The following is a 14286-nucleotide window of genomic DNA, read 5'->3' on the forward strand; positions in this document are numbered from 1 at the left end:
ATAGCCTTTGATCACTTGTCTACTAAAGAATACCTTTCTCTTTGTCTTGTGTTATTTCTTTATATATTTTGAATATAGTATCTTTAACAGCAGCATCTAATGTAAAGATTTTCCCCCCAAATAGATGCTTTTTTTCTTATTATAAGCTATTCTGATTTTATTCTTGTTTTCAATTTCATGTGATCATCATTCCCTATTTTATCTTCTCTGATCACCTATATTCCTTGTTAGATTAGGAGGCAGCTGGTGGTTCAGTGGATAGGGTTGGACCTGGAATCAGGAACAGAGTTCAAATCCAGCTTCAGCTACTTAATAGCGATATAACTTCAGTCAAGCCACTTAATCTGCTGCATCTGTTTTCTCAAGCATAAAATGGGAATGTTCATAGCACCAACCTCTTGGGGTTGTTGTGAGGAGAAAAATGAAATAATATTTGTAAAGTGCTTAGCACAGTGCCTGTCACAAAGTAAGAGCTATATACATGTTTATTTCCTTCTCCCTTAAGAGGTACTCTCTTAGAAAAAACAAATTAAAAATCCCCAATCAAATACCAAATTAGAAATTCTAAAAATTAAAGGAGAAATTAATAAAATCGAAAGCAAAAAAAAACTATTGAATTAATAAATAAAACCAAAAGTTGGTTTTATGAAAAAAACCAATGACATTGATAAACCTCTGGTCAATTTGATTAAAAAAAAGAAAGAATTATTTTGCCCAACTCTATGCCAATAAATTTGATAATCTAAGTGAAATGGATGAATATTTACAAAAATATAAGCTATCCATGTTCAATGAAGAGGAGATTAAATACCTAAACAACCCTATCTCAGAAAAAGAAATTCAACAAGCAATTATTGAACTCCCTAAGAAAAATCTCCAGGGTCTGATGGATTCACAAGTGAATTTTCCCAAACATTTAAGGAACAATTGGCTCCAATTCTCTACAAACTCTTCAGGAAAAAAATTGGGAAAGATGGAACTCTGACGAACTCTTTCTATGAAACCAATATGGTGCTGATACCTAAACCAGGAAGAGTTAAAACAGAGAAAGAAAATTATAGACCTATCTCCCTAATGAATATAGATGCAAAAATCTTAAATAAAATCTTAGCAAAACAATTACAAGTCATCACAAGGATAATACATTATGATCAAGTAGGATTTATTCCAGGAATGCAGGATTGGTTCAATATTAAGAAAACTGTTAGTATACTCAATTATATCAACAACAAACCTATCAGAAATTATATGATCATATCAATAGATGCTGAAAAAGCTTTTGACAAAATATAGCATCCATTCCTACTAAAAACACTAGAGAGTGTAGGAATAAATGGATTGTTCCTTAGAATAATTAGCAGTATCTATCTGAAACCATCAACAAGCATTATATTCAATGGGGAGAGGCTAGCAGCATTCCCAATAAGATCAGGGGTGAAACAAGGATGCCCATTATCACCACTACTATTCAATATCATATTAGAAATGTTAGCTTCAGCAATTAGAGAAGAAAAAGAAATTGAAGGAATAAGAATTGGGAAGGAAGAGACAAAACTCTCACTCTTTGCAGATGACATGATGGTCTACCTAGAGAATCCCAAGAAATCATCCAAAAAACTACTGGAAACAATTAGCAATTTTAGCAAAGTTGCAGGTTATAAAATAAACCCTCATAAATCCTCAACTTTTCTATATATGTCTAGTAAGATACAGCAAGAAGAGCTAGAAAGAGAAATCCCATTCAAAGTAACCTCAGACAATATAAAATATCTGGGAGTCTATTTGACAAAACAGACTCAGAAACTTTTTGAAAACAATTATAAAACACTTCACACAAATTAAATCAGATTTAAATAACTGGGCAAATATCAACTGCTCATGGATAGGTAGTGCTAATATAATAAAAATGACAATTCAACCAAAACTAAACTACCTGTTTAGTGCCCTACCAATCAAAATTCCAAAAAAATTACTTTAATGATTTAGAAAAAGTTGTAAGTAAACTCATATGGAAAAATAAAAAGTCAAGAATTTCCAGGAATTTAATGAAAAAATAATGCAAAAGAAGGGGGCTTAGCCCTACCTGATCTAAAATTATATGATAAAGTCTGATTCAGTCACCAAAACTGTTTGGTATTGGCTAACAGAGTGGTGGACCAGTGGAATAGACTAGGTGCATTAGCAGGAAATGATTATAGTAATCTGCTGTTTGATAAACCCAGCTAGTGGGATAAAAACTCTCTCTTTGATAAAAACTGCTGGGAAAATTGGAAGTTAGTATGGAAGAAACTTAGATTAGACCAACACCTCACACCCTTTAGCAAGATAAGATCCAAATGGTTACAGGATTTAGACATAAAAAATAATACCATAAGCAAATTAGAAGATCAAGGACTAGTTTACCTGTCAGATCTATGGAAAGGGGAGCAGCTTATGACTAAGGAAGAGATGGAGAACATCACCAAAAACAAACTAGAGGATTTCTTTTTTCTTTCTTTCTTTTTCTTTTTTCAAGTTTTTGCAAGGCAAATGGGGTTAAGTGGCTTGCCCAAGGACACACAGCTAGGTAATTATTAAGTGTCTGAGACCAGATTTGAACCCAGGTACTCCTGACTCCTGGGCCAGTGCTTTATCCACTGCGCCACCTAGCCGCCCCTAGATGATTTCGATTACATTAAATTAAAAAGCTTTTGCACAGATAAAACCGCTGTAACCAAGATCAAAAGAAATGTAGTAAATTGGGAAATAATCTTTACAACTAATGATTCTGACAAAGGACTCATTTCTAAAATATACAGAGAACTGAGTCATATTTTTAAAACAAAAAGTCATTCTCTAATTGCCAAATAGTCAAAGGATATGCAAAGGCAATTTACAGATCAAAGCAATCCATAGCCATATGAAAAATTACTCTAAATCATTAATTATTAGAGAAATGCAAATTAAAGCTTCTCTGAGGTACCACCTCACACCTCTCAGATTGGCCAATATGACCAGAAAAGATAATGATCATTGTTGGAAGGGTTGTGGGAAATCTGTGAACTCATCCAACCTTTCTGGAGAGAAATTTGGAACTATGCCCAAAGGGCAAACAAAACTGCGCATACCCTTTGATCCAGCAATACCACTACTGGGTCTATACCCTGAAGAGTTGATACAAAAATATTCATAGCAGTCCTGTTTGTAGTGGCAAAAATTGGAAATCAAGTAAATGTCCTTCAACTGGGGAATGGCTTAGCAAACTGGTATATGTATGTCATGGAACACTATTGTTCTATTAGAAACCAGGAGGGATGGGAATTCAGGGAATCCTGGAGGGATTTGCATGGATTGATGCTGAGTGAGATGAGCAGAACCAGAAAAACACTGTTCACCCTAACAGGTGATGTTCAACCTTGATGGACTCGCTCATTCCATCAGTGCAACAATGAGGGACAATTTGGGGCTGTCTGCAAAGGAGAGTGCCATCTGTATCCAGATAAAGAGCCATGAAGTTTGAACAAAGTTCAAGAACTATTCCTTTTAATTTAGGAAAAAAAACATATCTTATTGTCTGATCTTGTTATCTCTAAGAATTTTTGTTTCCTCCTTAAGGATATGACTTCTCTCTCATCACACTCAATTTGGATCAATGTACAACATGGAAACAAAGTAAATAATGACATTGCTTTTGGTGGGGGTGAAGGAAGTAATATTGGGGGAAAAATTGTAAAACTCAAATAAATCCTTAATAAAAAAGTTACTCACTTAGTCAAAGCTATAAAAGGTACCTGATTTTGTTATTCTCCAGTTTTTTATAGGACTACTTACAGTCAGATACCATATATCCATCTTGAAATAAAGTATACATTGTAAGATATTCATCTAAAGCTAATTTATAAAAAACTGCCTTTCAATTTTCAAAGTTAAGTTCTAGCCAAACAGTGTTCTTCCCAAGTAGATGTTCCTGGGTTAATTAAAACTAGTTTATTGATTTGGAAATATAGTGGGTCACTGTGTTGGTCAGAGCGACAAAATCTTTCTAATTTGATCATCTTAATAAGATTTTGTTATTGTATACTTTCTTCTTTGTTCTGTTCAACTTACTCTCAATTTATTCAAATCTTCCTACATTTCTCTGAAACTGTCCACTTAATCATTTTTTGGGGGGTAAGGCAATGGGGTCAAGTGACTTGCCCAAGGTCACACAGCTAGTTAATTATTAAGTGGCTGAGGCAGGATTTGAACTCAGGACCTCCTGGCTCCAGGGCCAGTGCTCTATCCACTACACCACCTAGCTGTTCCCCTTAATCATTTCTAAAAGTTCTAACGGTTCAATGCATCACGCATAACTTGTTTAGCCATTCTACAACTGGTAAACACCCTATTAGCTTTCAATTTCTTGCTACCGCAGAAAGAGCTACTATAAATTAATTTTGTCATAAAGAATCAAATACAACTGAAAACAACTGAACAATATCAGCAATATTTGGATCTTTTTCTCTTTCTTTGATGTCATAGGGGTATAGATCTAGTAGAGGTATTACTGGGTTAAAGGATAAATGAAGTTAATAGTTTTTGGGCTATAGTTCCAAACTTTCCTCAGGATGCCAAAGCAGTTCACAACTCTACCAATACTGTATTAATTAAACCTGTTTTTCCACAGGTTCTTGAGCATTTGTCATTTTCCTTTTTGGTCAACTTTACCAAAGAGTATGTGAGGTATAAGAATATGTGAAGTAAAAGCTTAAAGTTGTTCTGATTTGGATTTAATTATTAGTGAGAAGAATATTTTTCATGTGGTTCTTCTTTAAAAAACTACCTATTTATATTATTTAACCACTTATCACAGTTTATTTATATATATCTCAAAGTGATTATTATACAGATTTGAATGATTACCTCATTATAAAAAAACTTTTACAGAGCATATCAGATGGGCAGATAATTTCCCCAAGGGCAGGGCTAGAAATGTAATGCTATGTATACCAGTTAATTAGAAATCCCTAACTCTTGGGTAAGGAGGAGCAAAAAATTGCCCAGAGTCCTCAAAAATATGTGTACACTAAAAGAAATGATGAGTAAACAGCTTTCAGAAAAACCTGAACTTAGATGAACTGATGCTGAGTGAAGTGAGCAGAACTAATAGAACCTTGTACACAGTAACAACAACACTATGATGATCAACTAAGATAGATTTAGCATATCTCAGCAGTACAATGATCAAAGATAGATCAGAAGAGTCATGATGGAAAAATACTATTCATATCCAGAGAAAGAACCATGGAGTCTGAACGCAGATTGAAGCATACTACTTTCACTTTTTTTCCTTGTGGTTTTCCCCTTTGTTTTGATTCTTCTTTCACAGTATGTCTAATGTGGAAACATGTTGGAACATGTGGAAACAGGTATAATCTATATCAAAATGCTTGCTATCTTAGGGGGAGGAAGAAAAATTTGGAACTCAAAATCTTATAAAATTAATGTTGAAAATTATCTTTTATATGTAATTGGAAAAATACTGTTAAATTGAAAAAATAAAAGAATGGTAAGGTAATATATATATATATGTACACTATTAATTCTATAATTTCTAAAGGATATATTAATTGTTTCTGCTTTGTTTGTAATTATCTCTGTGCCCTAGCAAATGATCCATTTTTGTAAAAGAACCATGTGGCCCAGAGAAATGTGTGTGTGTGTGTGTGTGTGTGTGTGTGTGTGTGTGTATACATATATATATTTATTTATATTCATTCACTTAAAAGACTAAAAACTAAAAGGACCATATGTTCAGTCCTTCATTTTCCCTCTCGTTTAGCTTTCTGTTGGACTTATACAAAACTTCTGGAAAGGTTCTTAAGTCCCCTGTTATTACTGGGAAATTGTCTAGGTCTTCTAGAAGCTCAGTTAATGTTCCCTTTATGAATTTGAATGTTAAGGCATTTGGAGTCAATATACTTATTATTGATATTATTTTGTTGTCTTGGGTTCCTTTCAACACAATATAGTTTTCTTTTTCATTCCTTTTATTTTTGAATGTTTGTTTTATACTTTTTCTGACAGCATGATGGTATCTCCTGGTTTTTTTTGATTCACTTGATACACAGTGAATTTTTTTCCCAAGGTTCTCAATTTTATTTTTGTCATGTCTTTGAATTTTAAATGTTTCTTGTAAACAACAGATTGTAAGGTTTTGTTTTTTATTCAATCTGCCACTTTTTCATTTTATTGGATGCCTAATACATTTGTATTTAAATTTTTAACAGTTATTTAGGTTTATTTTTTCCTCCTGTCTCTAAAATTGGGGTTTCCCCCCTTCTGCCGTAAACAGAACATTATGCTCCTTCAGTTACTTTATTTTTTTAAAAAAGATTGTACTGTTCTCACTGGCTCTTCCCCCCCTCATCTCTGCACCTCTTCTCATCTTTTACTCCTTAATCTTTAGAGATTTGTTAATTAGTTTCCCTTTTTTGTTGTTTTTATCTTGTCCCTCTTTTTTTTCTTAGGTAGAATTTCCACTCCTTCTTCCCTTCAGCTAATTCTGTGCATTAGGTTCTTAATTTTTTTTAATTCCCCTTCCCAAAAAATAATTTCTCTTACTCTCTTCAATATCTATTTCTTCCTGTTACTCTGGATCTTCAGTCGATGACTCATGACCTCTTATAATAATCTAGTCTCTCTCTTTCTGCTGTATTCATACAATCTTAAGCTTCCAAAGATTCCATTCTAAGCTCTAGGTGCTTTCTGCCACTGCCTGTATGGCTTATGCCATGGAGTCCCCTCTTTTGGGAATACAACCAAATAGGGTGTTAAGAGACAGTCCCATGGGAGGGCTCTCCTCCCACCCCACTGATCTATTTCTAATTTTGTTGACCTTTTTCCTGTATTTATCTGAAAAGTTCCCACTGTTTAAGACAAATCCTCTGGGCATAAGTTGCACACAGGGGTTTCAATTTTATTCCCACCTCCTCCCAGGACAAAAAAAAAAATTTCAAACACCAATGCCTAAGGCCTCAGCTAGTGTAGGCTTCATCTCCCTTCACTTGTAATAGCATTTAACTGTGGAACTCCCTGGTACCTTTAAAGTAAGGTCTCCTTCTCACTCACTTTTCAATCTTTGCCTTCACCTCCTTGTCCACTCCACCAGAGATTCTTCTTTTCTTCACCACATTGCTAGCTCTTGATTTGACTCTACCACATCACACAGTCCTCCCAATTCTCCTCCCCTCTTTCATTCCTTTCATATACCCTCATAAGTTGTAATGCAGTCCAACAAAAGAAGCCTTTACCTGTAGGCAAAGTGACATCCATCTGGTCTATAATGCCCTGTCTACTGTCAGTTTTATCAGATTTCTGCCTTTATTCCAATCTCCTTGTAAATATTTAGAAAGATGTTTCTTTCTAGTTTTTCTGTTGTCACTCTAATTCTGTCTTTGCTTGCTGCATTTATTCAATCTTTTCTATTGTTTGAGCAGTTTAGTAGCAAACAATCTCTTCAGTTCTGGTTTTCTTTCTAAAAATCTTCCAAATCCTTCCTTATTACTGAACTTCTATCTTTTGTCCTATGTGAGGTATAGACCTAGTAATCTATAGTAATAGATTTGCAGCATAGGTCATGCTGGGTGGCATCCTGAGCTCCAGAGCTTCTTTGCTACACATTATGCTATTCCTTCCTTTTCCTAAAGGGTAAGAAAGAGTCTTATGTTATTCAAAGATCCTTTCCCAGAGTCCTTCTTCAGGTGTTTTGCTTTCAAGAACCTGGGGTTTCTACTGGGACATTAATGCATTATTGGTGGAGTTGTGAACTGATCTAATCTTTCTGAATTGAATTGCTATGTGTCTTGTGGGTTTTTTTTTTCTGGAGGTGCCTGAATTTTTTCAATCGGAATTTCATTTTCTATACTCAGAAGTTCTAAACAGTTCTTTTATTTTTTTCATTACAGTGCTAAGGTTTTTCTTTGTCCTGTCATATTGTTCTGCGAGATCTATGATCCTTAGGTTGTCCCAATGCCTCCTCCTGTTTTCAAGTTCAGTATGTTTTGTTTGAATAATGAGCATAGTTTCTTTTAATATTTTTTTGGGTTTTCTTCTTCTAGGTATTCCTAATCTATTGATCTCTTTCTTTTTTGTTGAAATTTGCCATCACAATTTCAAGTTTTTCTATTCTGTTCATTATTTTTGCTGAGCAGGACATAAACTGCTCCCATAATTCTCATTTCTCTTTTAAACCACTCAGGAACCACATGTTGTGATTTGTGTTTCCATGCTCTCTTCAAATTCCTCTGTCCCATCAGGAAATAATGTGATCAGGCAGGTTTGGGCCCAAAATGGCTGCTAAGGCACAAGCAGAATCTTTCAGTGAATCCTTGGGCAATTTTTGACTCATACTCCTGCCACAGGACCATATGATTCTCAGGAATATGACTTACCTAACAAGGCACCTGCAACAGTGCCACTTTTGGAAGGGTTCCCAGAGAGAAGCCTTTACAACTACTACAACTGACAGTGCTGAGAAGATAGTGCTAATCCCCAACACATCAGACCAACTATTCAAAGGATCTAGTTTCTTTATAACCAAGTCAATTTATATTACTAATTATTTGCCCTAAAATATTTTCTTCATAGAAAGAAGGGAAAATAATTCATTTCTACTGTAATGAAAGAGCACATGGTTTTTAGTGGAGTCATGGCTTCTAGTCCTAGCCACTAATGAACTGCATAAACTTCTCAACTGACTTCCATGGGTCGCAGATACTTCATCTGAAAAATCTGTAGACTGCACTGGATGACCTCTAAGTTCTAAAATTCTTTGAATCTAATGAACAATGAAAACTGAAAAGATTGCCAAAAGGAAGTCAAACTCTGTGTAACTAAAAAAATAAAAATAAAGATCCTGGACAACAGAAAATGAAACATATCACCCATAATAGTAAGAATTTAAAAAAGCAGGATACTGCATACCTTGTTAGATATAATCACTGTGTCCCTCTGCTCAGCTGATATCTTTTGTAGATAAAAAGGGTTTAAGTTGTAGAGGGTTATATCTAGAAATGACTATACTTTAAAAACAAATGAATTATTATTATTATTATTAAATTAATACTTATAAATAAGAGATTTAAAAATTAAAATAAAATCAAATTCTGTAATTCTGTAATTTAATCTGTACTGAAGCTTTCAGTATTCCTTTTCATTTATCTTCAAACTTAGAACAACCAGAAACTTGATACTCAAGAGCACATACAAATTAAACAGCCTTTAATTAAGTTAGTTATTTCAGTCGACCAGGTACTCTCCTGTGCAATATGCTCTATTCTATTTCTCCATGGCTTCAAACATATCACACAACTTATTCTCTAAAAGTTTCTGTTCAGTATGCTTGGCTTCTCTGCCTCTTACTAACCCTTAAAAAAAGTTCTGTACCTCACATCTTTCAACCTCTTGGCTCACCACATTCTTGTCCTTGGAAATTTTGTTCACTGCCACAGCTTCAACTAACTATCTTCAGTCCAGTTCTTTCTTTTGAGTTCCAGACACATATCTCCAACTGCCATAACAATGATAATAATTTTTATATAGTATTGTAAAATTTTGTAAAGATTTGTATCTTGTGGATCAGTCCTCTCTACCACCTACCTTCTCTCTAAAGACTGAAAAAAATCCCAACTGTCTGTATAGCTCATTAAAGCTAGCAAGGTGCTTTACATTTGTTTAGTTTTGTCCTCACAATAACTGTGTGGCAGGTGTCATTATTATCCTCATTTTACAGATGTGAAAATGAGGTACACAGATGGTAAAGGGCTTGCCAGTAAGAATCTGAGAATGGATCTGAACTCAGGTCTTCCTGACACCAGACTTAGCACTTTCCATTTGAATGTCCTATTTGCACAAACTCATCATGTCCAAAAACTAAGATTATTTTTTCTCCTAAGCAAGTTCTTCCTTTCATCTTCACTACTTCTGATAACAATATCACTATTCACCTAGGCTGCCATGTCTAAAACCTTAGCATTAAACATTTTTATGTGTATTGGTTGTACCCAATAGAAAATATGCAGTTCTAGCAAACTGTGGTATATGTATGTCATGGAACACTATTGTGTGGGGACGGGATTTCAGGGAAGCCTAGAGGGATTTGCATGAACTGATGCTGAGTGAGATGAGCAGAACCAGAAAAACACTATACACCCTAACAGCAACATGGGGGTGATGATCAACCTTGATGGACTTGATCATTTCAACAGTGCAAAAATCAGGGACAATTTTGGGCTATCTGCAATGGAGAATAACATCTGTATCCAGAGAAAGAACTGTGGAGTTTGAACAAAGTTCAAGGACTATTCCCTTTAATTTACGAAAAAAAAACTGACATCTTATTGTCTGATCTTGTTATCTCTTATACTTTATGTTTCCTCCTTAAAGACATGATTTCTCTCTCATCACACTCAATTTGGATCAATGTACAATTTGGAAATAATGTAAAGACTGACAAATTGCTTTCTAGAGGGGTGGGGGAGGGAAGTAAGATTGGGGGAAAAAATTGTAAAACTCAAAATAAATAAAATCTTTAATTAAAAAAAGAAAGAAAATAAGCAGTTCCTTGAGGGAGAGTACTGTTTCATTTTTATCTTTGAGGCCACTGGGTAGCACAGTGGTGAGCTTTAAGTCAGAAAGGCATGAGTTCAAATGCCACCTCAGACCCTGTCTATGTGACCTTGGGCAAGTCATTTGACCTCTCTCACCCTCAGAATTTTTGACTGTATATTGGATACTTCATCATCTGTAAAATGGGGATAACAATAGCACCTACCTCACAGGGTTGTAGTGAGGCTCAAATGAGATAATATATGTAGAATATTTTGTAAACCTTAAAGAAATTTATCAATGTTAGCTATTGTTATTTGTATCCTCAACACTATGCTTGCTGATTGACTCTTTTCTCTCCCTCATTTCTCATATTCAATTAGCTAAAAATCCCTGTTTATTCTACCTCCTCAGTCCACATCCATCCTTTCTCTATTTCAAAATCCAGCAACCTCCTCCCATAATAAACATGAGACACACAGGAACCTGCACTATTGCAGTAAATCCTGGGGACTGCTCTTGATCACAGTAATGTACCAAAGAGCACATGAACTGTCCACCTGTTATCCCACTCTCTCCCATGTGACTAGTCCATCTTCTTTTATGTCCATACATTTCTTTGAGAATATTCTTTATTTTACTTCTTTGTTCCCTGATGGTAATCTACTGCAAGCCTGCTCACATACCTTGGGCTTCTCTAGTGTATTCTAGGAGTTTCATTTTCAGATCTTCATAAGCTATAATGTTCCAAGACTATTTTAACACAGGAAAGACACTAGTATTAAGGAGCTCATCTTTCATTTAATTCAGGGAGCTGAGAGGGAATTAAAAGAATGATACAATTTTCCAAAGGTAATTTGGCCCTCTAAAATTCCATGACAGCAGTGTATTAAATAAAATTTTTATTTCTCACAGTACTCTTTATATAGCATGTTTAATAAGTGTAGAATTTAAACAAATTCAACTAAATTAATATTAAATTAAAAAGTTGTTTTGAATAGAAAGGAATTGGAGGAGAGTGGACCTGTGATGTCAGAACACAAGAAGTTCAATGGTCTGCCTCAAGTCATACAAACAATTTGTGCCAGGGGCAAAAGTTGAACCTGGTTCTTAGTGATTCTGAGGCCTCTCTATCAAGAAAATACCATGTCTCTCCCAAGATACATAGGTCCTTAATTTGAATGTGATGATCTAAAATTAAGTGTTTTCAGTTCTAGCTGAAGCTTTTTAAAATCTTTCTATTTGGTCCATTACCTAAAGTTAGAAATAGATCTTGCCACTAATCCAAATCTAAAATGGCAAGCAGACCGGCATGTCAACAAAGGAAGAGGATGCTCCAAAAGCTCAATCCATTTTCATCAAGCCAATTACCACACAACCCATAAAGTCAAATGTGGGAAAATAAGTTCAGCTTTAATGCTAGGCCTGACTGACTGGCTTTTGTTACAAGCTTACAATGCATTACAGATAAGATTCACCATTCTGGAACCAAACCATGGTTCCCAACATAAACAGATACCTAAAGTTAAAGTTATTATTAAATCAATGTCAGACTAAATCTGATATGAATGAGAAGCCACTTTAAAATCACTCTGCCACAAGTTCTGGCAACTCAAACATAACAGCTGGGAAAGACTCACAGTTGCCTATCAAAATACTGTTGTCCGTGCCACCTGCCTCAGCCACAAGATTATCCAAACACAAATTATTGCTTAATAAATGGCTACAAAACTGTGAAAGAGTTCCAGTTCCCAGAGGGAGGTTGTCAAACTTCTCTGCCCAACCCCGCCATGATCTACCTTAAATTAATCTACCAAGTAGTCAGGATCGTATGGATTAAAGCTTAAAACTACACTAAGATATTTGGGACACCCTCCGCTTCAAGGATGATGCAACAGGGTCAAGGAAATAGCAATATTGGCAGTCTCTCAACATAAGTTCCAGACACTGGAAAGGCTGGGGAAATAGCAAATAATGGGTAAGGAAGGTTTGGGGCTTCAGGACTTCAAATGCTAGGGGAGAAACAGTAGGTCAGCCCGCACACTGGGAGGAGAGCAGAGAGGAGTATTGGAGTCAGACATAGGAGCCCCATAGGTTTAGGGGTGGAGGGGCTTTAGAGGGCATCTAGCTTAACCCTTCTTTCGGAGGAAAGAACCGGGGGAAAAGGGGGATAAACGCAGCATTTGCCCCACTTTTCCATAGCACCAGCTGGGGCCGAAAGGGAGGGTGGAGGTGAGAGCACAAAGAGACTGGCCATCATGGGCATGAGGTTGGGGGGCACAGGGTCCCTAAAGGGCCTTTCTGCAGCGGCGGCAGTGGGGCCTGGGCTTGGGGGTGCCCACCCACCCGGCCCGACTTGCTTGGCTGCTCTGAGCCCGGCTTCTTCCTCCATCAAATGCGGGGCTTGGGCTCTGGGCGCCGGGGCCCACCGGGGCTGGGGACACACACGGACACACACACACACACACAGAGGACACACATACACAGGATACACACAGGATACACACAGGATACACATACAGGATACACACAGGACACACACAGGATACACGCACAGGACACACACACAGGATACACACAGGACACACACAGGATACACACAGAGGGCACATGCAGAATACACACAGGACACACACAGGACACACACATGATACACACAGGACACACACGATACACACATGACACATGGGATGCACACAGGATACACACATAGGATATACATAGGAGGCACACACAGGATACACACACAGGACACACAGGATACACACAGGACACACACATAGGATATACATAGGATACATACACAGGACACACACAGGACACATACACAGGACACACACAGGATACACATACAGGATATACATAGCATACACACACAGGATACACACACAGGACACACACAGGATACACACAGGACACACGCATAGGATATACATAGGATACATACACAGGACACACACAGGACACACACAGGATATACATAGCATACACACACAGGACACACACAGGATATACACACAGGACACACACATAGGATATACATAGGATACACACACAGGACACACACGCACGGACACAGAGCCACAGACAGACGGGCCCCGCTGGGCCACACACGGGCTCCGGGCCCAGCCCGGCGGGGCGCGGGGTCCCGGGCTGGGGCTGGGGCTGGGGGCGGGGCGCGGGGGCCCGGGCTGGGGCTGGGGGCGGGGCGCGGGGGCCCGGGCTGGGGCTGGGGCTGGGGCTGGGGCTGGGGGCGGGGCGCGGGGGCCCGGGCCGGGCCGGGCTCTCACCGGGACAGGTGCTTCAGGATCTGCTTCTTGATGATCCCGGCCATGCCGGGGCCGGGCCGGGCCGGGCCGGGCCGCGGGGAGTGGCCTGGGCGGCCCCGACCTCAGTCCCGAGGGAAAGGCGGCCTCCGCGCCTCGCCGCCGCGGGGAAGACCGGGCGCCTCCGCCGCCGCCGCCCTCGCCGCCGCCGCCGCCCTCGCCGCCGCCATGACCGCTGCCCGCCGCCGCCGCCGCCGCCGCCGCCGCCGCCGCCGCCTCCCCTCGCTCCCCGGGCGTCCGCGGCTCCTCCACGATCCCGCCCACCCGCGCGCGGCGCCGAGCCGCCGGGAGCGAGGCCGGAGCGCGCTCGCGCCCAGAGGCGCCCCCCAGCGGACGGCGGGGGCCGCGCGCCTGCTGCCACCGGCCCGGGAGGCCGGGAGCGGGGGAGGGGAGG

The 14286-nt window shown here is 38.6% G+C and overlaps 1 protein-coding gene across 3 annotated transcripts in view; it reads right to left on the reverse strand.

Annotated features, from left to right (window-relative positions):
- BLTP3A (bridge-like lipid transfer protein family member 3A) overlaps positions 1 to 14034 on the reverse strand; it is a 64041-nt gene extending 50007 nt beyond the window's left edge. For all 3 annotated transcript variants that reach the window (XM_074236493.1, XM_074236494.1, XM_074236492.1), the window contains exon 1: positions 13857 to 14034. In XM_074236493.1, coding sequence (XP_074092594.1) covers positions 13857 to 13900 — 44 coding nt within the window. In that variant the 5' untranslated portion in view covers positions 13901 to 14034. The remainder of the gene's footprint in view (positions 1 to 13856) is intronic.
- Between the last annotated feature and the right edge of the window lie 252 nt (positions 14035 to 14286).

Source organism: Macrotis lagotis, chromosome 5 (assembly GCF_037893015.1).
Source record: "Macrotis lagotis isolate mMagLag1 chromosome 5, bilby.v1.9.chrom.fasta, whole genome shotgun sequence".
NCBI lineage: Eukaryota > Metazoa > Chordata > Mammalia > Peramelemorphia > Peramelidae > Macrotis > Macrotis lagotis.